At 36.7% G+C, this 27,737-nt stretch overlaps 1 protein-coding gene and 1 pseudogene across 4 annotated transcripts in view; both read right to left on the bottom strand.

Moving 5' to 3' along the window:
- LOC109095494 overlaps nt 1-17,347 on the bottom strand; it is a 34,090-nt pseudogene extending 16,743 nt beyond the window's left edge.
- Nucleotides 925-27,737, bottom strand: part of LOC109095000 (prickle homolog 3) — a 34,973-nt gene continuing 8,160 nt past the window's right edge. The window contains exons 1-10 of one of the 4 annotated variants that reach the window (XM_042762840.1): nt 21,080-21,231; nt 10,554-10,737; nt 9,585-9,698; nt 8,833-8,970; nt 6,970-7,173; nt 6,497-6,683; nt 5,206-5,562; nt 3,848-4,135; nt 3,429-3,776; nt 925-1,854 (exon numbers count right to left, since the gene is read on the bottom strand). In XM_042762840.1, coding sequence (XP_042618774.1) covers nt 1,439-1,854; nt 3,429-3,776; nt 3,848-4,135; nt 5,206-5,562; nt 6,497-6,683; nt 6,970-7,173; nt 8,833-8,970; nt 9,585-9,698; nt 10,554-10,664 — 2,163 coding nt within the window. In that variant the 5' untranslated portion in view covers nt 10,665-10,737; nt 21,080-21,231 and the 3' untranslated portion in view covers nt 925-1,438. Of the gene's footprint in view, nt 1,855-2,704; nt 3,120-3,428; nt 3,777-3,847; nt 4,136-5,205; nt 5,563-6,496; nt 6,684-6,969; nt 7,174-8,832; nt 8,971-9,584; nt 9,699-10,553; nt 10,738-15,158; nt 15,566-21,079; nt 21,232-27,737 lie in introns of those variants that run through there. The other 3 variants (XM_042762839.1, XM_042762837.1, XM_042762838.1) reach the window with 3 other exon arrangements.

Raw genomic sequence — 27,737 nt, 5'->3', positions numbered from 1 at the left:
TGATGAGAAGATAAAGATTATATTTCCCCACATTATGGCCTGCAGTAGCCTTATGTCTTTCACTATACAGCATGTTGACTTGTGACTCTAGTACATGCTGTAAAACAATAACTTCACCACATTGTGTTTGCATTTCAATTCAGTGAGTTTCATGTAGTTAAACCTTCAGCAAGTGCAAGTTACACAGCACTCTCAAAACCAGACAAGCAACCACTATTCACCTGTTTAAGTAGTTTGTTTTAGATTTAGCACTTAACATTTTATCTTATAACACCTTACAAGTAATGTGAGTTACGTAATCAGATTACTTTTTTCAAGTAACTAGTAAAGTATCCAGTTACTTTTTAATTTACAGGAAAATATATGAGTTACTTTTTCAAATAAATAATTCCAGCTACTCTGTTTTCCCACTGATCGGCTGACAGTTCTCCTGTCCTCATGTTGAGAGAAATCAGGAGTGAGTGCAGAAGTGTTGTGTTCGCTGTGTGAACATGTGAACATGCATTTACTCATCTCACTTACACAAAAACAGATTCAGTATTCCTCAAAATAAATAAAAAACAGTGAAATGCACTCTCAGAATATGATGCAAACCTGCAATATTTAAATGTCCTTCAGCCTGAGGCTTATTCATTTCACTTTTGGTGTGAAAGGGCTTTTACATTTGCCAAAAATATAACCTTTTTTATTTTTTTTTTTTTTTTAATTTTTAAATTGCGTGAAATTGCTTTTTCATTGATTCGTCTGACTATGGAAGCCCGGTTCCGCCACTGAATGAAATATAAAAAAAGTAATTGGTAATTCTAACGTTTTAATATTTAACATATATTACACATTTCTCATTAAATTTTGATTTAAATACTAATTCTCAGAATTACACGACTATATCTCACAAAAACACGTTTATATCATAACAAAAAGTCATAACTGCGAGATGTAAATTACGAGAAAAAAGTCTGAATTATGAGGGGGAAAAAGTAGCATTTACCTTTTATTTATTTATTACGTGGAGGAAACAAGCTTCCATACTGATCAAATGAACTGCATGCCAAAATTGAAGTGATTTTTTGCGCTAAATATTTTTGTGTGAAACAGGCCTTTAGCTGTAAAGAGATGTAAAATGAAATCAGCTCACCTAGCTCTCTCACATTAAATGTAGAAACTGTAGTTCTAATTTTCCTGTAACAAACAAAGCTTGGATTCAAAATGTTCCTCGGCCCGAATAATAATGCTAGTAAATTTGACTAAGCACCATGATACTGAAACTGATATTAGATAATATTTCATCACCTTTATAAAAATACTGGCACACATTTGCAAAGACTGTAAGATAGTTTCTATTTTTATCACACAAAATGTGACTCATAAACTTTGATCTACACTGAGCAGCTGGGACCGCGTTCTTTAATTTCCAGTTTTTAACACGCATGTCTTTGTCTCAGGACAGTATGCAGTTCTTGTCCTTATCCTTGTCTTTTCTACCAAGACTCTGTGTCCTCCTCCTGAAACTTCCTCTTCGGCTCTTGTCCTCGTCCTCTCTCTGTCCTTCTGCTGCTCTCTCTCCACCCGTCAGCTGCGGCGGCAGAGGAATGCGCTGGCCCAGAAAGAAGCCTTCCTCCTCTGAGTCTGAGGAGGAGGAGCAGGTGGAGCAGGAGTCTTCGTGCCGGTAGCGGGTGGAGTGCAGGGTAAGGCTGCCGTCCAGGACGCTGTTGGACCGCCTGCGGTCCCCTACCCTGCATTCCAGGGTTTCCAGGCGAGGTCTGTCGCTTCGTGGACCTCGGGAGCGTCTGAGCCGCTTCTCGCTGGGATGGTGGCCGCCGCTTCCCCGATGGAACCTGCGGTGGTTTGACCCATCTGAAGGAAACATGATCAAATGAGATCACCACTGATGCAAGTCAAAACAGCATTTTGCTGGAACTTAGTGAAAGTGAAAAAAGTGAAAGTGAAAGTGACGTGACATACAGCCAAGTATGGTGACCCATACTCGGAATTCGTGCTCTGCTTTTAACCCATCCAAAGTGCACACACACACACAGCACTGAACACACACACACACCGTGAACACACACCCCGGAGCAGTGGGCAGCCATTTTATGCTGCGGCGCCCGGGGAGCAGTTGGGGGTTCGATGCCTTGCTCAAGGGCACCTCAGTCGTGGTATTGAGGGTGGAGAGAGCACTGTACATGCACTCCCCCCACCCACAATTCCTGCCGGCCCGAGACTCAAACTCACAACCCCTGAATTGCAAGTCCGACACTCTAACCGTTAGGCCACGACTTCCCCAAGTGTGAATAGTTCACCCAAAAACTAAACTTTATTATTTACTCAAGTCTCATGAGTTATTTTCCTGATTCATAAAGAAATCATTATTTTGATTCAGATCTTTTCTGTGAATCTGCTGATCCAGCGTGTGCATGGCATCCGGTGTGTAAAGTGTGTACGCACTCTGGCAAAGTTTATGCAAGTCATCTCTCGCGAGAATACGTCACTCATTGTATACACAGAGCACGGTCATGGATTGATGGATGACGGATGACGTGCACGCGTTCAAGGCAGTTGGACATAGTGGTGTATTAGAGGTAAAAAATTATATAAATACTATTCGGTTTCTCACACAAACCGATGGTTTCGTGTCTCAGGACATCAGTGTGTCATCACGAGCCGCAGGGTTAATTTGGATTTGTCTGTGTATGTTTGTTTTTTTACTCTCATGGATTTTTGTTACCATTGCCATGCATTATACGTCTGGGAGACTGAAACGGCTGGAGTTAAAAATCATCATTTGTGTTCTGCTGAAGAAACAAAGTTACCTACATCCTGGATGCCCCGGGGGTAAGCAGATAAACACCAAATTAAAATTTTTGGGTGAACTATCCCTTTTAGCCTCCGCAAGCTTTCATGGTCCCAGTTGCCAGATGTAAAGAATTTAAGTGACCCTATCAGAGCTTTTCTCCTGAATGCATACAGTTTCTGCCCAGTGTCATGCAAATTTTGTAATCTTCCCAACCTGGCGTTGTTTGGGTGAACTATGCCCTGATGCAAACATGACATGATAAACTTCTTGAATTTCTTGTTTTGGCTCCCAGGTTTCAGTCTGGCCTCATCACTACTGAATCCATCTGTCCGATCCAGAATTTGGATAAAAAAAATAAAAAACGGTGACTAGTATAAACTTGAAACACCAACAGCTTCTTCGTAATGATGTTAGACAAAAGTGTCTTTCCTAAAATAACCTAAATCTTGATAATCACAGTTCTTGTGTTCAATCACATAATCCTGTCTTCTATTGAATTAATTATTAGCTTTTTGTGAATTCGCAAACCCTGCGCGGTTCCCTCACAAACCCCCGTTCGGGAAACCTAGCCTTTAAGCATTTCCAACACAACCTCGTCAGGTGCTTGGAAGTGCTGAAAGTTTCATGATCTTACCCAGCAGGTCCATTTGAGAGGGTCCTTCAGCGCAGAAGTGCAACCTGTGTCCCAAACTTCCTTCATCTTCCTCCTGCTCCTCATCCTCACCCCCTCTTCTCTCCGTCTCCACCACTTCCTCTTCCTCCCACTCTTCCTCTTCCACTGAATAGCTGCAGCTGATTGGCTCTCTGAAGCTGACCCTGGCGGTGCTGCTGCGGACCGGTGTCGCGGGCACGTCTTCGGCTTCGGTGACAGCCGCCGGGGAATCAGACGGATCAAAGAAAACCGGGGGCGGAGGAGGCGGGAAGGAGTCGGAGTCATTTAGATCATCAAATGCATCTGAAGACTCCAGCTGAGAGGAAATTCCTATGATAGAGGTAGTGAAATAAGAAATACAGCTTCTGACCAGATACACTGCCTTACTGACTCACGCATACCTGAACAACTGCTCTCGATGATGTTCCCACAATCCTTTGCAGTGGAAGTCCCTCTAGACGTGAAGCTTGGTGGGAAAGGGCCAAATTCTGCGTATCCGTTCAGCTCCACGGTAAACTCCAGACTGTCTGGCCGGTGATTCACTTGCTGTGTGCTGATGCTTGACTGGTCCTTGCAAACTAATGCTGCCCTGTCATTGGCTGCTGGACAGAGCTGAGAGGACAGATGTGAGTGTGGTCCATACGGTGGAGGCTCGCCATTCAACATAGGATGGAAAGAGGTGTGAACACCTGCAAAATCAACAAGCAGGGACTTTAGAGACGCTTCTGATTACAAACAGTGTCAATAATATTCAATTTTACAAATGTTGATCATGAAGGTAAATCTCACAATAAAAATGTCCTGGGCTGCGCTTCCCAAAAGCACTTAATCGTAGAGAACACTGATCAACTTGAGCTCACACTGCTTTTGGGAAACGCAGCATCGGTTATATTTTGGTAAGATTTTTTTATATTTTTTACAGAAGTGTCTTTTCTTCACCATTTGGAAATTAGTGAAATATTATTACAATTTAAAATAACTGTTTTATATTTGAATATATTGTAAAGTGTAATTTATTTCTGTGATTCAAAGCTGGATTTTCAGCATCATTACTCCAGTCTTCAGTGTCACATGATCCTTCAGAAATCGTTCCAAAATGCTGATTTGCTGCTCAAGTAACATTTCTTAATATTATCAGTGTTAATACATTTATGCTATATTTTTGTTGAAACTGTAATTTACAGGATTCTTAGATGAATAGAAAGTTCAAAAGAACAACATTTATAATTTGTATCTTTTGTAACATTATAAATGTCTTTACTATCAATTTTGATCAATTTAACCCATCCATGTTGAATATCAATTTTTCCAGACAGACAGACTATTTTAGGACCTGATCATCTTGTCCAGAATTTTTTTTTTTTTTTAAATCAGCATAAACTAAAGGTAACATATGCATACAATTGTACTTTACAATTAAAATATCTAAATAATTTGTCTTTACAATAATGAGAATTTAGAGATAAAAAAGTGCTTAATTGTGTTTAATTACCAAATAATTAGATTTATAAATGTTAATATATATATATATATATATATTATATATATATATATATATATATATATATATATATATTTATAGATATATATATATATATTTTTTTTTTTTATTTTGGGGTGAAATGACTTTTCTTGCTAGGTTTTGTGAGATTTACCTAAGTTATGTATATTCCTTGTATTTTAATGAGAAAATAGTGCATATGTGTGAACCACCACAAAAAAGCAAGGTAAATATAATAATGCATGGTAACATTTGTACCTTTGCTCTCCAGTGGAAAGCTGGCTGTTGTTGTACTGGCTGCTTTGACTGCAGTTCTGCATGTGTTCACTTTAGAGGTGACAGTGACGCTGCTTCCCCCCTGTGGCCGTGGTGTGGAACTATGCTGTGGGTTTTGAATGGTCTTGTGTGACACTGGTTTGCTCTGTAGGGCAGAATCGCAGGAGTCGGAGTTGTCTGGGTCTTCCCCGAGCGAGCAGGAGCGGGAGCAGAAGATGAGTCCGCGGCGAGGCAGGAAGGGTCTGCCCAGCAGAGGGAGCCGACAGCAGGCGCAGGAGAAACACTCTTCAGACGCGTGCCAGTGCTGGCCCTCGTACGTCATCTGACCCTGGTCTATACCTACAGACAGACAGAGAGAGAGAGAGAGGAAATCAAGCCTCACAGCACTCCTAAAAACGAGTTAAGCTTCTGCATCTGTAGCAATGCTGTCAATTACACAGAGAAATCTTCAACAAGTGCTTCAAACTGTTTTTGTGTGTGAATCTATTTTATAATGTAACTTATTTCTGTGATGCACAGATTAATTTTTTCAGTCTTCAGTGTCACATGATCCTTCTGAATATAATTATATATATGCTGATTTGCTCCTCAAGAAAAACATCGTATATATCATATATATATTGTATTTAATTTTTTTCCTGGAATAAATGTATTTCTGGAATAAAATCAGTTATTTGAAATATAAATCTTTTGCTCTCTCACTTTTTGATCAATACTATAATTATAATGTGTCCAAAGTGTACATTACATAAATAAAAATAAAAAAAAAAAAAATAAAAAAAAATTACAAATAAACAAAACAAATAACAAAAAAAAAAATAAAAAAAAATAATTTATACCACACATTTTTCATAAAAACTTTTATGACACAAACATACACAACATAAATATACTAAAAAAAATAGATTTATACCACATATTTTGCATAAATACATTTTTAGGACACACATTAAGACTATAATTTCATGATTATAAAGTACATTTCCCCCATATTCTCAATATTGTAATGAATAAGGTATATTATTTAGATTATTTAAATATATTTATACATCAGAAGTATTTGTTGCTTTGCCTTCAATTTTTATGGTTTTTAATTAAAAATGTGATATAATGAAAAGTGGATTTTTTTCTGATGATATGTATTTGTTTATCCTCAAAAATTCACCTATATATGAGTTATATTTATATTTACTCTAAATATTCTTTCCCTCTCTCACTGTGTGGCAGCGGTTTGCTCCTCGTGCTGTATACAGTGTAGTCTGTGTGCTCTCACCGATATGTTCTCCGCAGGCGTCGCAGTATTCGGCGTACAGGGACTCGTAGCAGTGGCAGCAGTACGGCCGGCTCTCTCTCATGATGTACCGCTGGCCGCCCAGCACCGTCTCACACTCAAAACAACAGAAGTGCTTCATGTGCCAGTGCCGGCCCTCAGCCTCCGTACACTCGTCTGCAAAGATGATCTGATCACCACAGGAGGAGCAAGATACTGCGTAAGTCACATGCACCACCTCTGTTTCTATCGCAGAAATATGTGTTTGAAATATGTGATCCACTCAGTAAATGATGGAGGGCTGTGATCAAACTCTATTTCAGTGTCAAATTCTGTTTTGGTAAATTTGAACCTGTGTCTCCTGCATGAGCACCAAGGCTCTGTGTGTCTGGCACATGTGTGATAAGCATTACACCACGCCTCCAACAAATGGATGAAAACATGAACTGGGTGGAAAGCAGTGGGATAGCGGTCACCTCGTCGCAGGCCTGGCAGCGGGGTTTGATGCGCTCGGCGTGGTGCCGGCCGCAGTAGATGTGTCCGTCCTGATAGAAGTATATGAGATCCACCAGCAGCTCGTTACAGGAACCGCACTGGAAGCACTGAGGATGCCAGCAGGAGCCGTGACCTGCTCGCGACGCAAACACTGCTATGTCACCACCGCAGATCTGCCTGCCACACTGAGACGAAGACAGCGGGGTGAGAAGAGAGATACAGAAAGTTTCTAAACTCATAATTACATGTTGAAAACTCTGTGATGAGACAGAAACAAGACGAACAGCAGGAGCAGGAACAGTTCAAGATCCCACCAAATCTCCTGATCAGTGCTATTTATTCATTTATTTATAACTTATAATATAATAACAAAATAACACTCTGTGGTTTAACATTTGAAAGCAAAGAAATTAAAACATCCATAAATATTAGTATTGTCAATTTACAAAATTGTAAAATTACTATTTTTTACAGTCCAATAGTACTATTTCTATAAAATATTTGTATAACTTAACATAAAATTTGTACATAATAATAAAATATTTAATAGTAATGGTTATTATTATTATTATTATGAAATACTCTATTTTAAAGTACAATAGTATTATGACTAAAGCAATATTTCTTTATTGACAATTTTCTAAATTATTAAAATCTTTTAATAAAAATAATAATTATATTAATAATAATAGTATTATTATTATTATTATTACTACTATTATTATTAAATACTCGATTTTTTTTACAGAACAATAATAATACTATAGTAATATCTTTATTGATTTAATTGTTTTAATTTATTAAAATTAAACTGTTATTACTATTATTACTACTAATACTATTAAATACTCTATACTTTTTTACAGTACAATAATATTACTATAGAAACATATCTTTATTGATTTAATTATTTTTATAATTTATTAAAATTAAATTATTGTTATTACTATTATTACTACTAATATGAAATACTCCATTCTTTTTTTACAGTACAATAATATTATTGTAGCAACATATCTTTGATTAAATTTTTATAATTTATTAAAATTAAATTGTTATTACTATTATTACTACTAATATTATTAAATACTCCATTCTTTTTTTACAGTACAATAATATTACTATAGTAACGTTATAATATCTTTTTATAATTTATTAAAATTAAATTATTATATTATAAATTAAAAAAATATATATACTAGGGAAGGAAAAAAAGTCACTCAAACTTGTGTTACAGTGATTTTAACACAAGTAAAGTGGCAAATCTGCTTCATATCATTTCTAGCACTCTTTAACAGCACTTCCTTGGTCTTTAGCAGAGCACAGCCTCTATAATGAACAGCTATAATAAAGCCAAAATTTCTAAGTAAAATATGAAAAAGATACATACTATTTCTGTTTCTTCTGTGTTTGATGACATACAAAGTCTGAGTATTCACACAAATCAACACAACATGACACAAACTGCCTCTCCTCAGCACAGTCACACCCTCCTGGCAGCTACTCATCAGCTGGAGTGCATTATGGGTGTTGAAATGTGGCAAAACTCTTAAAATATCACAGAGGGTGAATGGAAAGTATGTGCTTTTATCTAGTACAAATGATATCTGCCTTGGCTCTGCTCAGGCTGGAGTCTGAATTGATCGCAGCATATTAAAAAGTTTCCTGAAGCCACATGCCAGACGAGAGCCTCTTCAGCTCAAGTAGCTCAACGCACACACCAGCTTCAGCTGAAGCGCTGCTCAGATAAGTATGCACTGTTTGTCCTGGGCAAGGAAGCAGTGAGTTGTCATTTCAAGGTGACGTTACAGTTGAGAAGATCTTTCATGTCTCTGTTTCTCTACCTGTTGACAGATGGCTCCGGTCATGGTGACTGGAAAAAGTCGTACGATGCCACGGCCCAGATTCTCTCTCTTCCTCTGCTGGCTGAATAACCTCAATTCTTTTTTCTCTTCTTCACCCAGAGAGTTACAGTACTGAGGCTGTGCACACACACATTTACAGTTCTGTTACAACTCCACACAGACCAACACACACTTAGAACCTAACACTGTCATCGTCATTGATGGATTCAGGGTGAAATCCATGAAAACATGTTGAACATGAAAAAAGAAATTATGTTTTGCATAATGAAAATGAAGCCTTATGGCCATTAAGTTTGTTTTGCATTATTTATATGGTGATTAAGTTATCCCAAAAATATCTTATTACCATAGTAAAAAAAGGTAAAAACTGATTTTAATTTATTTTTTTGTTCCAAATCAGCATGAAAATGTAAAGTTCAAAAGAACAGCATTTATTTGAAATGCAAACCTTCTCCAACATTATAAAATAATGTCTTTGCTGTCACTTTTGATCAATTTAATGTACATCTCATAACTTGTAGCATACTGTACTGTTGTTTTTAATTAGTTTTAATAATAATCACTGCATACTGCTTACTACTGTAAAAAGTAGTACTCCGTATGCAGGAAGCTATGATTCATGTGTGAGTTTGGATAAGAATCTAAGACCAGGCTGTAGGGTTCATAGATTCAGGATTCACAGCTGTGGGTTTGGGATCCGGAGACGAGTGTGAGGATGTAAGCAGTTTTACCTCGCTGTCATGGGCCGGCAGCTGGTGTAAAAGCTGTTTGATACGGTATCGCTCTCCTGGACTGTTGACGAATGGAACCTTTTCCTCTGGAATACAGCTGAAGTACTGATACACCTGTATCAGGTAATGAACACAGATAACTGTCACAGCCTTTCTGAACATAGATGTGAAAATCTGAACTTAAATGGTTGTAATTTATGAACGCTTTGGAATACAGATCTAAGGTTGGTCAGATTATTAAAAGTGAACATAAAAAAATATATATATTAATAATCATTTAAAAAAATAAAGTGTAAAAAAAAAAAAATGATATAAAACCAAAGATACGAAAAAAAAAAAAAACTGTCAAATTGCTATAAAACCAAAGCTATGCATTTAATTAAGTTAGGTTCCAAATTTGAAGTTGATATTACAAAAACTGAGGTCCTGGTGTTGAGGCGTTATACCAAAAATAGCCACCGGGTGTAAATGTGTGTCAAAGTACTTTGAGACTCAAACCTTTCCAATAATGTTTTTTCAAGATTAGAAAATTTAGATTAATAGTGTAGTAAATTTCGTAATATGACACTCGATACCGCCCACTAGGGGGTGGTGCCTGCTAAATGGATTTAAAGTATAATTTCTATGGTTATGCAATGTCTGTTTTCAAAACTACTTTCACAGGATGAATTCTGAGTGTTTCACTGTTTCGAATGATATTTAATTTAGGATGATTACTAAAATATGTGATGGGGGGGAAAAGGCCATAAAAAGAGCACTATGGACACACACTTAAAATACAATTTTAGACTGACCTAGAAAACTACTCACAAACTGAGACTGGTCGCTTTTCATGCGAGTACAATCTCTTCCTGTGCTAGTGGGTGGTTAAAATAAAATGGGCTGTGATTGGCTGATTCAGACCAAACTCTCCAATCACTAAATCAATGTAACTTTATGTATAGATTCTCCTGAATGCTGCCTGCTCACCTGTTCAGGCTTGATCCCGGGCGGCACCCAGGCATATTCTTCCGAGGCGCAGCCCGAGTCGTCGTCAGATATGGAGTGCCTCTGGAAGTCAGACACCAGCTTTAACATCATTCTCTCCAGCTGTCCGGGCACAGAGCGCACCACATGCTCCTCCCGCACACACTTACAGTGCACACAGATCTTCCTGTGGAAACAGGTCAGCAGAGCGGCGCTGAATGACCACAGCCAAAACAACCAACCCAAACTGAAACTATGCAAAACTCTTCATGATTTAGGATCTGTAAAAAGTTAATAAAATTTTGTGAAACAGACAACCAGGCAAACAAAATGATATATTCATTGTTGAACGGAAGCAGCTAAAAAAGACTTTATAAACATAAGAAAGAGGGAGACGGCACTGCCCATGGTACATTTGTGCAACTTCAGCATTTCCACAAAAAGACAGTTCACCCAAAATAAAAATGTTGTCATCTACTCATCATCATTTTTCATGAAACGCAATAGGAGATATTAAGACTCCTCATTTCCACAATGTGAATTCAGACCATTCATGACTTGTGTGCTATACAAAAACCCAAAGTTGACTTCCCTTTTTTATGCGTACACTAAGGTTATCAGAACAGTAAGGACATACTGTATATGCACCGCCTGATTTTTGTAAAGCTCAAAGTGTACTCAGGTTTTAACATGTGCGCGAGGTTCCATGCACAGTGTGCTTGATGCATATTTCCTCACCAGGGGTGCATTTCCCAAAAGCAACTCGTTGCAAGTTCCGTCATTACCAATAGAGTTCAATGGAACTAACAATCATAGGTAGCCAACGATGCTTTTGGGAAACACACCCCAGAATAGTACGCAAGTACTGCATGCGTACAAAACAAAAACTAAAGAGACAGAACAACAACAACAATATAGCAGAGACTGCAAGAACAACAGATGGCTGCATTGACAAGTACATGTGTGAGAGAGTTATGAGGCTTCTGCAACTTTAGTTTAAAAGAGTACAAAGGTCATAACTTCTGGAGTAAAATAGTGCAGGCGATGGACAAAGACGACGCTTTCTAGAGTGCATGTTTCGACCGCCTGTGTTCGAGCACGCTATGGAGTATATTTGAAAGGCTACGTGTTTGACTGTATATTTCTCCTTGTGTTATCATTAAACTTAAACGTAGAGTAGGCGATTTCAAAGAGGCTAGCAATAGCAAGCTAGCTCTGAAAGCATAAGATCCCAGCCTCCCTGCAAATCACTCTCCAAAGCCACGCTTCCTCCAAAACACATGACCTGAGGCTAACCAGCGACATGATGAGAGACGGTGTTAGTGGAGGATTGAATACAACACTGTCAGATTAGCTCATGTCTCATTCATTCATATTATAATAATAACACCTTTCATTCTCGCTCAGTCTGATATAGCGTAATGGAACGCTCTGATGATGTATCATGTGTGAATCTCTGCATCTTACTCTATTCTGTTCCATTATCATCTATAGCACAACTGTTCATTCAATTTATTTATTTGCATTTTTTTTTCTCTGTGTGTTGTTGTGAAAGAGGTTTGCAAATACATACATTAACAGGCAGGTAGGACCATAGATATGTATAGGTAGGTGCCTCATTCGACAGCTCCAAGCATGTAGACGCGTCCGCTATCTCGCAACTCGACATCATTCACCATAATAATCAACCAGTATTCGAAGATGCCACAATCCAAAAAAAACCATGATTTAAAAAACCAAAGGGAAACCTAATAACAAAGAAACGGAATAACCTTTCACAGGTGAGAATGCGAGAAAAGGGGCGGGACCTTAGATATGTAAGGATTGTGGCATCTTTGGATATTCATTGATTATTATGGTGAATGACGTCAAGTAGACTCTTCCAATATGGCAGACAGCTCACGTTTAGCGGCCCAGAGAAACAGTCGCTAATGAGGAATCTATGTATACTTATCTATGGGTAGGACAGCCTATCGTAGCCCTCGGAACCAAGGGATGTTATTAGAAGAACATTTTATGGTCCTAGGCCTTCCACAGATTATATAAATACATTTAGACCACTTCATTAAGTAATTGCTATCTGAAGAGACTTTCAACCAGCAAAACAAAACATGTTTTTGAACCAAATCACCCTGCCTTTAAATGAGAGAAATGTCTAATCAGTTATTAAGAAAAAAGTATTTTCTTTAAATCATGAAAAAAAATGGCATAATTATTTGTCAGAGGCTATCTGCAATGTGAAAATAGCTGTATTTTCTTTGCACTAAGTCTAATGTATTATAGTACACTGTAAAACAGTATGCAATAGACTATTCAGTGAATCTGATTATATTAAAAAAATAATAAATGTACATATTTATTAAAATAATAAATGGATGTTGGCTTATTGGGACCTTACAAATAAAGCACCTATTATTAACACCTATTATGATACCTATTATTACTCAAAACACACCATCATTTCAGGCAGATGATTCATGACTTAAACCACACACACACACACACACACACACACACACACACACACACACACACACACACACACACACACACACACACACACACACAAAAGGTGTTTCATCCACTCAAGTTCACATCCCTCAAAAATCAAATGTCAAAACTGCCCCAGAGCCAAACTTTTTACTTTCTACCCATAACTGGTCTTACTGTGAATGATTAATCATTCAACACATCAATTCAAAGAAAAAAAAAAAATCATCAAAATCAAACCAAATTATAGAACTTCCTCTGCCTTTGCTATGACTTTTCTTTTTGGCTGATGTTACCAATCCCTCTTATTTTTCAGGCTCTCCCTTCTGTCATAGAGAGAATTTTCACAATCCAATCAATTCCTCAATGATAAAATCAAGCCCTGACCTCATTTTTTTTTCTCACTGACTATCCTGTCAAATTACGGAAAAAAGTCTGGGTTGTAAATGGCGTTCATGTTGGCTTCTACATGTTTCTTAAACACCCATAATATTAAAAAGGCTAAACATACATCTTATCCAATCACACATTAAAACACATTTCAAGAAATAAGAAAAGTTGTGTTTTTGTTCGTGCAGACTGGCCTGTCCAACTGCATTGGTTTTACACCTCACCCTGATTTAATTAATCTGCTGCTGTGACAGCAATTTATTTAATGACATCTGAGATATCTATTAATGACAACATATTCTAATGTTTCTGATGCAGTCAAGCACAGCAGGTTCATCCATGGCAACTACAGAAACAATGACTAGAGTCACGGCAACATGTTCTGAACTTACACTTCACTACACAGTGAAACTCACACCAACAAAAACCACCAACAAACACAAAATCACAGCAAAACAAAACTAATCTTCACGTTATTTCACATAGAACCAAGACCAAATAAATAAATAAATAATAATAAAGAAAAAAGAAAGTCAGTAGGTTCCAATGTTGTTTTGGACCCCATTGATATTCATTGTATGGACAAACATGAAAAACATTCTTCAAAATATCTTCTTTTTAAAAAAATAATCAAATCAGAGGTTTGAAACAACAATGATAACAGAATTTACAATGCCTCACATGAAATGGAATGGTTTATTAAACCTTTAGCAAAATATTTTTTTGAAAATCTAATTATGTATTGCATACGTTTGATATGTATTTTTAGTCGAGCGTCACATTTGATACATCTTTTACTTACATATTTAATTTTTCTACATAAGACATTATTGCTCATGGAGTATGGAGCTCATACTTGAGGAAAAACAAGTCAACTTTATTTAGAAACACAAACTGAACAAAGATATGCAATTTGGTGCAGTTGCTGATATAGCTAAATATTAGTTTATATTATTGGGAGATCCTCTATATCTCCCAAAAATATGTCTTCGTAAGATGATATTAAAATGCTTAGTTTTGTGATCAGTGCTCCTTAGTTTCAAAACATATAATGCAATGCAATACAATTATGATTGAGAGATGAACAAATAAACATTGATCGAAAGCCTGATGTTCAGTAATGCTCACATTTAACAGGAACTTTTTCAAATATTATATACATATAATCAAATAAACCTCAGTACAGCAAGTGTTAATCTTGAAATATTACTAACAATATAAAAGTTATTCTTTTTTACTTTAAATAAAATAAAGATTTCATAGCAAAAAAAAAAAACAACAACAAAAAAAACACATGACCTGAAGTTTTACATATAATAATAATAATAATAATAATAGGATTTTTACTTGCTAAAAAAAGTATAAACTATCAATCAGACAACAGAAGGTATATTTTAGACTGTGTACAACAGATTTCAGGTAAAAATTTGATCATGCTCATAATTTAGAAATTTGCTAATCAAATATGATACAGTAGGCTTAAAAGTAAATTGACAAAAGTTTAAGAATATAGATTTTGTGTTCTATTCTTAATGAAATACAGATGTTGTGTTGACTTGCCTATACAGTTTGAGATGTTTAAATAACTTGTTTAATGAAATAAAGTTTTTTTTTTCCCCTGTAATATTATTATTATGCAGTGTTTTAAAGCCATAAACGAATGTAATGTAAACAATCCGCAATCCTTAAAACATTAGATTAAAAGAGAATGAATAAATACGTACGTACTGAATACAGTTCAAGAATCAGCCAGAAAACGTCCAGGTGCGACACACTTTTCAAAGAAACTAATCCTCTGTCCTGACTTTGTCCCAACAAAACTCTAAACAAACGTCCTCCTCGGACGGCGTGCTGCTGAGACTGATGAACGCACGTGTCCCAGTCTGAGCCGCCGTCCCTGGACACGCCACCGATGATATCAAACCCTTCATCTCACTCTCTCTCTGTCTCATGCTGAGAATGAGGTCAGAGCCGGGTCTACAGGTCCACACGGAGGTGAAGCGGCAATACAGCGGTCTGTGTGTGTGTGTGTGTGTGGACGGGATGGGGGTTTAATCCTCCTCAGTACAGTTATGGGATAAGTGCTGGTGTTCTCTTTAAATCAGACATCAGTTCATTTTAATGGACATCTTCAGTCACCATGTCTTATTAAAAAATAAAATCTCACAGACCATAATCTTTTGAATGTAAGTGTACTGTATATACAGTATGTTGTCTTGTATATTAAAGATAATGAATATAATTCATTAGCACATGATATGATAAATAATTAAATAACTGTAATTAAGTTATCAATATATAAATATATTATATATCAATACTTTGCAAAAAACAAACAAAGATCATTTAAACACATTATGAGCCTGATCCATTCCTGACTTTTTAGACTGTTTTCTGTCATGAGTGTCATGTTTTATTAGGCAATCAAGTAAAAAGCAGCTCAACTTTAAAAAGAAAACATTTTCAGGGATCTTGTGTAAGTGTGAAATACAGCTCCTGTAGTATCAAGAAAATGTATATGGAATCTAATTCAAAAGTTGTTAACTTATGTGCATTTATTTTGAGAACCACTAAGTACGTACTTCACACAAATCTTCCGGAATAATAACTAATATTTATACAACTCCACACAATAAGAGGTTACAGGAAAGCTTACATAAACGGGACATTTTGTCCTATTGTTCCCAGAAAGGGACAAACACAGATTAACACACTACAAAAACAGCGTAGAAACGTTAAAGCTCAGGCACTGGTCAACAGGTTCACTCATGCTGGTTAAGCTCTGCTGGCAAAAGCCATCCTCCTGACGAAAGATCAACATGCAATCTGCTGCCAGATGTGTCCTCGAGATGCTATGACTGCACATGATTCATGCACACGCATTCACAGGGAAATTACTTGTAATAATGTGCCGTACCATTTATGATGAATCAGCACACCGACACAGAGTAATATAAGCGCGTGCGGTCACAGTAATATTTCAGCAAAAATGTTTTCAATAGATTAACAAAGCAGTTTTCCGAGTAAAAACTTGAGCACAATTGGAAATTACTGGAAATTATTTAACGTTGTAACTGCTAGCTAGATAACGTTACTAAAATAAAACCATCACAGTTTAGCAGAATGCTAGTTTCTGTTCTTTCAAACACTCGACTGACGTAGTTAATAGAGTGAGTTTAGGGCAGTGACATTGTATTAATCTCATAAATGGTTGTGTTTTGTCACTATGCTAAGATAACATACTACCTAACCCTAAAGCACCTGTTGCCACCAGCGATTATGTTTTATAGGACAAATGTTATTTTTGAAAATTGTGAATAGAAAGTGGTTAGTAAAAGTGTTTTTATGCTTCTTTATGATGGTATTCAACTTAATAGAACATTTAAATGTAAAGCCTCTCATGCAAATCCAGTCTTGTCAGTTAAATCTTTTTTTTTTTGCTCAAACAATCTATAATTTGTTAAAAAACAACAATAGCAAGGCTTTGGATTCACTGCAGAATAAGACAAAGTGTAAGTTGAGGAGCATACAGAAGGAGAGATTGGAAAAGAAATAGAAATTAATTACAGATGTAATTACATGCAGGTATTTTTAAAATATAAGTACCATGTAAAAACATGTATGTACACAATAAGAGCAGAGGTTCTGAACTCTTGCGCTGGACGTCCATGTTCCTGCAGAGTTTAGCAAGCTGGGACTCTCCAGTGATCCTGAAGACCTTGATGAGCTTGTTCAGGTGTGTTTGATTAGGGATGGAGCTAAACTCTGCAGGAAAGTGAGAAACCCCTGCTATAGAAATTAATATAGTTTATGTGGTCATAATAAAAAAATAAAAAAAGAGCAATGTTTACATAATCGTAGGAAGTACTATTTATTCATAGAAAGAAATGGAAATATCAAACATAAATATATAATTATATCGACTTGTTAAATTCAGTAAATAGTCAGATTTACTTAATATTTTGATAAATGCAAGGCATTATTATAAAATAATACACTTTACTTAATTACATTAAATAAGCACAAATTCCAAATTAAATATAATTAAGTACAAACCCGATTCCAAAAAAGTTGGGACACTGTACAAATTGTGAGTAAAAAAGGAATGGAATAATTTACAAATCTCATAAACTTATATTTTATTCACAATAGAATATAGATAACATATCAAATGTTGAAAGTGAGACATTTTGAAATGTCATGCCAAATATTGGCTCATTTTGGATTTCATTTCATTTACACATTCCAAAAAAGTTGGGACAGGTAGCAATAAGAGGCTGGAGAAGTTAAATGTACATATAAGGAACAGCTGGAGGACCAATTTGCAACTTATTAGGACAATTGGCAACATGATTGGGTATAAAAAGAGCCTCTCAGAGTGGCAGTGTCTCTCAGAAGTCAAGATGGGCAGAGGATCACCAATTCCCCCAATGCTGCCGCGAAAAATAGTGGAGCAATATCAAAAAGGAGTTTCTCAGAGAATAATTGCAAAGAGTTGGAAGTTATCATCATCTACAGTGCATAATATCATCCAGAGATTCAGAGAATCTCGAACAATCATACTGCACAAGGGTCAAGGCCAGAAAACCATACTGGATGCCCGTGATCTTCGGGCCCTTAGACGGCACTGCATCACATACAGGAATGCTACTGTAATGGAAATCACAACATGGGCTCAGGAATACTTCCAGAAAACATTGTCGGTGAACACAATCCACCGTGCCATTCACCGTTGCCGGCGAAAACTCTATAGGTCAAAAAAGAAGCCATATCTAAGCATGATCCAGAAGCGCAGGCGTTTTCTCTGGGCCAAGGCTCATTTAAAATGGACTGTGGCAAAGTGGAAAACTGTTCTGTGGTCAGACGAATCAAAATTTGAAGTTCTTTTTGGAAAACTGGGGATGCCATGTCATCCGATATAAAGAGGACAAGGACAACCCAAGTTGTTATCAGCGCTCAGTTTCAGAAGCCTGCCATCTCTGATGGTATGGGGTTGCATGAGTGCGTGTGGCATGGGCAGCTTACACATCTGGAAAGGCACCATCAATGCTGAAAGGTATATCCAAGTTCTAGAACAACATATTTCTCCCATCCAGACGTCGTCTCTTTCAGGGAAGACCTTGCATTTTTCAACATGACAATGCCAGACCACATACTGCATCAATTACAACATCATGGCTGCGTAGAAGAAGGATCCTGGTACTGAAATGGCCAGCCTGCAGTCCAGGCAGATCTTTCACTCAGAGAAACATTTGGCGCATTATAAAGAGGAAGATGTGACAAAGAAGACCTAAGACAGTTGAGCAACTAGAAGCCTGTATTACACAAGAATGGGACAACATTCCTATTCCTAAACTTGAGCAACTTGTCTCCTCAGTCCCCAGACGTTTGCAGACTGTTATAAAAAGAAGAGGGAATGCCACACAGTGGTAAACATGGCCTTGTCCCAACATTTTTGAGATGTGTTGATGCCATGAAATTTAAAATCAACTTATTTTCCCTTAAAATTATAAATTTTCTTAGTTTAAACATTTGATATGTAATCTATGTTGGATTCTGAATAAAATATTGAAATTTGAAACTTCCACATCATTGCATTCTGTTTTTATTCACATTTTGTACAGTGTCCCAACTTTTTTGGAATCGGGTTTGTAATATTTAATTAGAGTGCAATTAGATTTAATTTCTTCATGAATGTTAAAGGCACAATATGTAATTTTTTGCCGCTAGAGGACATATTCAAAACAAACAAAGAAGTTTGATGACGCCGTGACTGAGTGTAGAATCATGGGAGTTGTGGTCTTCATCCCCACAGCTGATGCAATCCATGTTCATGGATGAGCTAATGATTTATTAACGTAGTAGAATGAAGCAGGGTGAGGCTGAAAGACGAGGCTGCTGAACGAGTGCAACACACGGCTTGAAAGCAGCGGAGCATTTATAGTGCCACAAGGGGCGGTCACACTGCACTTTTCTTTCCGTTGACTTCCATTCATACGCATGCGTCAGACCAGAAACGCAAGCTAATGCGAAAAATTTCGCATTTCGCTGTGTTCCAAAGTTCAAGTTTGGTGACCTAGGTGGGCGTGGCTTCAGCAACCAGCTCCCGCCTCTTTGCCCATTTTCGATGATCCGGGAGTGACGCGCTGCCAAGATGGCGATGGACCACTCCTCCCACTTTGAGCTTCAAAAACGCTCCTCAGAAAACTTCGGGTGACGTCACGGACACTATGTCCATGTTTAATGATTAAAACGCACAACATATTAATGCGTCTTTGGTGTTTCCATGTTTTCTACAAAACAAAACCGGAACTCGAGGGGTAATGACGTCATTGGGAGGCGACACAATGACACTATGGACACGGTCCGTGTCACTAGTTAAAACTGCTTATTCTCTGGATTTAAACATTCTTCTAAACATTTGGGATAATGTAAGTACACTAGTCAGCAAAATATATAACACTGTTCTAGTGGTTTTTGGATTTTTTTTTTATAAAAAAATCTTACATATTGTGCCTTTAAGTTCAGTAGTAAGCAGATTTGACTTGATAGTAGTTGTACTTGTACTTTATATCAAAGCAGTAAAATTAGCTTAAAATGTGTTATAATAAGACTATATAAGATTATAATAATTAAGGTTCACCTTTAAAAAAAATTGTACTGTACCAAAACCATTGCTAATAAATCATGTATAAATCAGATACATTGTCAAATCTACCTGGCAATAATTAAATGCTGACTTCATTTTTACCTTTTACTTTATTGAGTCACTCTGGCCATGCCACAGTCACCACTGAATTAAACTTATTAAATACTGGCTCACTTGCTGCCCTAGGCAAGACTTAATCAAAGAACATTTTCAATCAACCAATAAATCAATTGATTTGACATTTTAATGAAATAATAGTTCACTTTTCATGTTTAAGATATGATAGTCTACTGATATCACTTTGTTTAGCAAGCTTATGGATGCAGGTTCGAATCCTGACAACCTTCTTGCAAAACTGCAATTAAACATGAAAGCTAATAATAACCGCTCATTGTATGAAGAAGATATGGGAAAAGGCAGCATTTTCATAATAACTCATTTTCCACTATTTCAGTTTAAAGAAAGCGATCTGGAGAAAATTTTAATATTAATTTTGATATCTGCAACTTTCAGACAATCACCCCCCCCCCACCCACCCGATAGTAGAGTAATGACGGGCACCTTAATTAACAAAGAAAATTACAGGAATGAAAACATTTTAACTTGAATTATTATATATGCCATTTTAAGAAAACAATTTCCCTCCACAGTCCAGTAATCATGCACACTTTACTATAAAACTGCATTTCTGCATTCATAAGCTACTTGTCCGAAAAATCTGAGGGGGAATATTTACAAAATTTGAGACGTTATTTAAAACTCCAAAATGAGTAATTCAACAAAGAAACCGGAGCAAACCTCCCACAAGCCCTCAGCACATACTTCTTCCAAACTACAGCCAATACATCATCACCATCATCATCATCACTGCTGCTGTTCTGACTGTGGAACCGAACAGACTTCCTGTCAGACGAGTTCAAACACAAAACCAATTGATATGCTTTACAAAATCATATATAAAGCACCGAACACCATGTGATCAGTATCCAGAGTATATTACCTTGATCACAGTGTCGTCCATGACACAGCAAAATCCATTTCCAACTTGGTTTTTAAGAGCTGTAATATGTCGAATTGTTCAAACATAAGAAGGTTTAAGCAAGTTCAGCCATTCATCAATGACCGCGTAGCGAATAAAACGTCATCCCACTTGAGCCGAGTCAAATGACGGTCCTCTCCGCTTCTCTGATTCTCGCCCCTCAGGCCGCTGAAGCCAACACTGGACCCAAACAATAGGTGGCTTCCTTCACAATCCCTCCCCTCGGCCTCCTCCCTCACTAACGTTTCAGATTTCATTTTTCAAACATGTTCTCATCTATAACAGCTCATGTGATAGTAAGGATGTACAGTATGAAGCTGCCTCTCTTTTGCCTCCTTCATCTAAAAGAATATTCCGGTTTTAAAGCAAGTTAAGCTCAATGGACAATTTCTTCTCCAAAAACTGGCACCATTCCCATCCATTAAATGACTCACTGTAACCTTGCTGTTTTTTTTTTTTTTTTTTTTTTTTTTTTAAGAGAACTATTCAGAACATCAACATTATGCCACAAATGCCTGCTGAAAAAAAAAACAGCATAAGCTTGTTAGCTGGTTTTATCTGGTTTAAGCTGGAAATAGCCTGACCAGCTAAAGAGGTGGTCAAAACCCCTCTAAAACCAGCCTGCAAACCAGCTATGACCAGACTGGAAGACCAGCTTAAACCAGCCATCCGGCTTAGGCTGGTTTTTTGGTTTGGTTTTTTTAAGCAGGGATGCTGTTGATAGTTTAACCTGTAATTTTCCTTAACAAATATGACCAAATATTTCAAATTTGACCTGATTTATTGGTGTTTGCTAAGGCATTACTATTTTACATTCTTGGTTACCTTTGTTTTGGACTAACTTTGGCCATGTGGCTTGTGCTGTGGATATTTATGGTGCTTCAAATCATGTCACTTCCTGAGGAGAGCATAGCAACTCTCTAGCAACAACCCAGAACACATTAGCAATGCATTGGAAACCATTAACCTTAGCAAACACTTTAGCCAAGCCAACTCCAACAGACCTCAATCAGGTTAGATGCCATATTGAATTATACGTGGATGAAAATGAGGCTGTGAGAATAGACTTACAGTTACAATAGCATGCACTGTATAAAGGACAAAGATCAAACAATTGTCAAACCTCACAAAAAAATTAAACATGGTGTCACCCTTGCTGCGGCACTCATATTTTCTTAAGAAAATGTAAAAATCTAGTTTGATTTACCATTACAACCACTAAGACTTCTACTGCAACCAAATGAATGGGGTTAGGTTTTAATACGCTTGTCAATCAATGGAGAAAGCATCCGTCAGCCAGAATGCTTTAACAAGGCCTCTGTCAGCATGTTTGTCAGTCTCTTCATTCTTGTCAATCTTTAAATCTTTGATGTGGTCCAAGTCAAGTCAAAACATGTCAGGTAAAAGATCCTTTATAAAACTGATAGTTTTGAGTCTAAAGCCCAAAGTATCCTTTGATTATGTTAGCGTACATGTAAAGAACATGTGGCATTAATTTCCTTATCAGTATAGTATGCATGTATTGTTCACATAAAGCCTGATTTTCTAACCCTGAGTACTTTGTATGTGCCGCTTACATATGAGGAATTCACAATTTAGTCTTGGAAGTTTGTTAACACGGGGAGGTGTACAATGTTCGCATGTAAATGGTCAACAACAAACACAACTAAGAAAACATCTACAGAGTTCTGGAAGAAAAACTCTATTTTCTCCATAACGAAATAGAAATAGAGTTTCTTAACTGATGGTAAATGCTTTTGTTGATCTCATCTATGTTCACATTAATTCAAATTAGGTTTAAAATGATCGTGTTTAATTTGTGGTGAAAAACTACATTACCTGTGATGCTGTAAGAAAATTCCACCAATCAGAGAGTCGCAGCGAGCAAAGTGTGCCAATGCGCTCTTTAGCTCCGCCCACCCCTTTGAAGCACAGTACTTAATCGAGTACTAAATATTGGTGTGTGTTTATATATGCATATTTTGCAATGAACTTAAAAGGTTTTATTTTTATAAATACAACCAACAACTTAAATGAACAGTTTTGTATTTCTCTGTCGTTTTTAATCCAACTAATGTCATTCACAATGCTTCATGGGATTGTAGTTCTTTCCCTCACTAAAGCAGTTTTGTCAGATTTTCATGTACTTGTTTTGCTTCAAATCAAAGTATGTAATGTTTTGATAGTCCTCATAGCTGGTTGGTTTGGTTCATGGCTTATAACACTAAGATTTTTTTTTTTTCCAAAACCCTATGGGAAAAAATACTAGAACCAGCGCCACTGAAAAAGATGCTGAAAAAACGCACTCTATACTGATATGCAAATTTCCTGTTTTACCTACCGTCATGCTTTTGAAGTACAAAAGAAATTTAAACAATGCAGTATAAATAGCATTCTGTGCTAAAGAGTTGCATGAGTTATGGAGGGATGTGGTTTCAGTAACAGATGGACACTTTCTGGTGCGGGTGTCACGATGGCAGCAATTAGCGGTTGAGTAATAGCTGCCATGTGTTATTCAGCTAGTATCATCCTGCCAGACTCTTATCACGACCAGGAGGACACTGGTAACTCAATCAAAATCTCACAAGAGCTGGACGACCTCCATGACATCTTAACTTGTACTCCAGCAGACACGCATGACATGATGGATGCTCTCTCTCTCTCTCTCTCTCTCTCTCTCTGTCTAGATCTCTCTCGGCACGCTTTCTGGGTCTATTCACAGATATTTCATCATCCTGGCACACACAATCACCATCTAGCTAAATCACACCTAATTAAGTCACATAAATAAGGAGTTTTGGTGTGTTTTTAAATTAAATTTGGTGCTGAATGTAATGCAATGACAGTCATTTCAGTTCATGCTAATAAATTCAGGGTTAGAAATCCCTTTTCCTTTGTTCTTCAAATGTGTTAATTCAACAAGAGTGTGTCGTTCATGCTAAAAAGGCCGGGTCACCCACCACAGTGACTGGTAAATATAGCACAATTACTATTAGCACTAACTATTGAGAAAAAAATAAAATAATAATTTTGCTGTTTCTATATGTTACTTTCCCATCCTAATTATAATACATAATTAAAACATATTATAAACATAATAAGCAGACTAATTTATAATAGTATTAGTGGTTTGGCATTTTTGTTATTATGAGCATCGATAAGTGTCGGAAGTGAGACTTTTATTTTGACAGCACTGAGACTTTCCAGATTATAGAGTGCACTGTTGGTTAGTGTTTACTTCCTTTTTATTGATGTTTTTAAATTTAATTGTTCTTCATTTGTGAAAAATACTAAAACAGGCTTACAGAAATAAGAAGTTGCCATCTAAAGTACAAATGTTTATTTTTTGTTATTTGTTAAATCGCATTTTAAATCACTTTTTTTTTTATCAGAAAAAAAAAAAAAAAAAAAAACGCTATTCGTTTTTCCCAAATCGACATAATTAAAATCAAAAACATAATGAACAGCAGCAAATTATATTTCTATCTCTAAAAACCGTTTACATTACAGTGTCCACAAAAATATCGATAATAATCAGAAATGTTTCTTCAGCAACTTGGAACTTGAATCTGAATAAGCTCAAAAAAGTAGTTCCTGGAAACACCATTAACTTTGAAAACAGCCAAACTACTGTCACACTGATAAATGTTACTAGTACAGTAAGCACTGCTGCATGTAGATGTTACCCCCCAACACTGACCTAAACCTAAACATGTGACATAATGAAGGGAAAGGAGAGTGAGTCAATGACTAAAATCAGTAAAAAGAGTAGTGAGACAGAAGAGGACACTCTTCAGAGAGGAGGGGAGTGTGGGAGTCGGATGGCTCTATTCCTGCAGTCCTGGCAGCAGAAGGACCTGAAAGGACTAATCTTATTAGTCTGACAAGACAGCTTAGGACACGAAACAGGGGGCCAGACGGGTGGACATGGGGGAAAGAGTCTGTGAAGAAAAGAAACAAGGCAGAACGGGTAGAATATGACAAAAGAAATGTTGCAGTGATGGACAGTAACGATAAATGCTGATTTTTACATGATGCTCCTGAGCTTATTGAGCACAATCTGAATACTTCACCGAGATTAAAGCAGCACATAATCAGATTAGAGACATGTCATTGCACTTCTGGATGTGATTGCTTCTGTTCGCTAGATTAGTTTGTAGTCATATGAAGAGTGATTGACTGGAAGAATGGATTAGATTTCACCTGATGTTGATGTATGACTTTGGACAGAACCACAGGCGTGAGATTGAAGAGCGCAGTTACAAGATATATGGCTACCTTCTGCTCTGTTCATTTAGACAAAGAGACCAACAGTGCCATCCCACTAATTTAAGGTGAGAACAGACCTCATGCACACACATTCATTCACCTAGCAGTATTGATACATCCCCTATAAAGAGCCATGTGAGTGTATTTATATAGCAGGCCATTTTTTATGTACTATATGGCATCCTCAAACTTGAAAATTGTAGGGAACTTGATGCACTACCAAATTGCATCTGAAATGATGTATTAAATAAGCAAACCTGCAAAAATCCATTTTTTTCATCTGAATGATACGATTCCCAAAAGACTATCATTAAGATGCACATGCTATCAAGTTTGCCTGCAAACCTTTATTAAATCAGGGCCTCAACGAGGAAATACCATAGACTTCATGCTATTTCATGCAAATATAAGAATGTCAGAATAATGCTACTCCGAAGTAGTGTTATTTTAGTAATATTTTTATGTAGTATTGTTCTTCATTAATATTTTAATTATCTTTCATTTTCATATTTTAAATTATTAAACTTAATTTTATCATAATCTATTATACTTTTATATCAATATTTATTTTAGTTTTTTATATTTATATTTTGGCTCAATATTTTTTTTTTTTCAATTTTAGTAATGTTAGTACTTCAACTTCAGCTTATTTAGTTAGGTGCCAAGACAACACTTATAATTTCCTATGTTTAAAAACATTTTTTTTTAATATAGATATTTTATAAAATATCTATATTTTATTTCAGATATATTTCAATTGCTGAAAATTAGCCTTAGTTTGTCAACTTCATGAACCATTTTTAAATGTGGTTCATGAAGTAAAATTTTTAAACCATTTAAAAAAAAAAAGTTCCCAAAACAAATCTACCCAAACACACACACACACACACACACACACACACACACACCTTTGAACTCGCTGGAACACACCACCACACACAGGCACGCGCATGCAACACACACAGACACACACACACCTTTGAACTCACTGGAATGCCTCATGTCCTTTAGCATTTGTTCCAGGTCACTGTCTGGCTTCTTAACACGCCGGCTGCCGGTTGAAGGTGTTTCTGAGGCACGCGCATGCGTGTGTGTTTAAACAAGTGGTCAAAATATGACCTAAACTGTGCAGACATACATTTGTGCTTTCAGTCAAATATATCTTTTAAGGTGTGTAACCACTGATCTAAAATATAGAATATAATAAAATATAGATCAGTGTGTGTAACCCTTATGTGCTGGCTGATACAACAGTGGTCTTACACTGCAAACTGACACCTTTTGGTCGCGCAAAAGTAAAACCTCTCAGAAACTGATGCCATCCAAATATATATATATTTTTTTTTACAGTGGTGCATAACAACAAAATATTTTAAATTACTATTTGCAGTAGCTGATGAAGAAATTGGCATGTGATTCTGAAAAAGAGAGACATCCAAGACTAGACTACAGTAGTCACATGGTCTATTTGTGATGATTTTTAAAATAATGCCCATAAAAAGAAGGATCACCAGCTGGCGTGTATTAACGTCACAAACTGCCTTTGGATTCTTACTTCTGACATCTAAAATTAATCTGACGGAAGCACAATCTGCGGCTCTAAACTGGTTTTGAAATATATATAAATATTTCCAAATCTACAGCATGCTAGTAGTCATGATTTCAGAAGTACTGTGTCTACTGGTCGATGGGTTTTTCAATCTCTAATACACAAAACCTAAAATTAACACAAGTCAAGTGCTTATGTATGGTTGCAAAACAGACTCAAAATGGTTTACAATTCAAAATATGAATTTTAGAATAGTCATTTCACAAAAAAAAAAAAAAAAAAAAAACATATAATTCATGTATAATTCATAATACAAGTCTGTCTGTAAAAGTTTGCAACTGCCAGCAAGGAAAGTGAACAGCATCTTTTAAACAGCCAAGTAGGCATATTTACCAGCTGATGCTAAGCGATCTGGATTGTTTCAATGTGGATAATGTTGGAGTCATAAACTCATTCCCAGAAATAACAATCAAGAATCATGTAATGTTCTATTGTAATCAGCATTAGAGAGCAGAAAACACAAACACACACTGCAGCTACACAAAGGCGGTTCATTCTTCATCTGATGGCTCGTCTAATGGTGTAACAGTGACGTGTGGTCAGTGTAAACACTCTGCGGCTCTCATTACCTGCTCTGGAAATATGATTAGACGTCTCACGTTACACACAAGAACCTCAGGTCTCCCTCACCACACACACGTATCTGGTCCTGACAGACTGCAGTTTATCAGCACCATTTTCCCTCCTTTCCTTTTCCGCGACGTAATTTCAAAACAAACGTATAACTAAAACAATAATCCA

The sequence above is a fragment of the Cyprinus carpio genome, chromosome A8, assembly GCF_018340385.1.
Source record: "Cyprinus carpio isolate SPL01 chromosome A8, ASM1834038v1, whole genome shotgun sequence".
NCBI classification, from domain to species: domain Eukaryota; kingdom Metazoa; phylum Chordata; class Actinopteri; order Cypriniformes; family Cyprinidae; genus Cyprinus; species Cyprinus carpio.
Note: the sequence above shows the minus strand (reverse complement) of the source record. Positions and strands in the feature narration are given on the sequence as shown.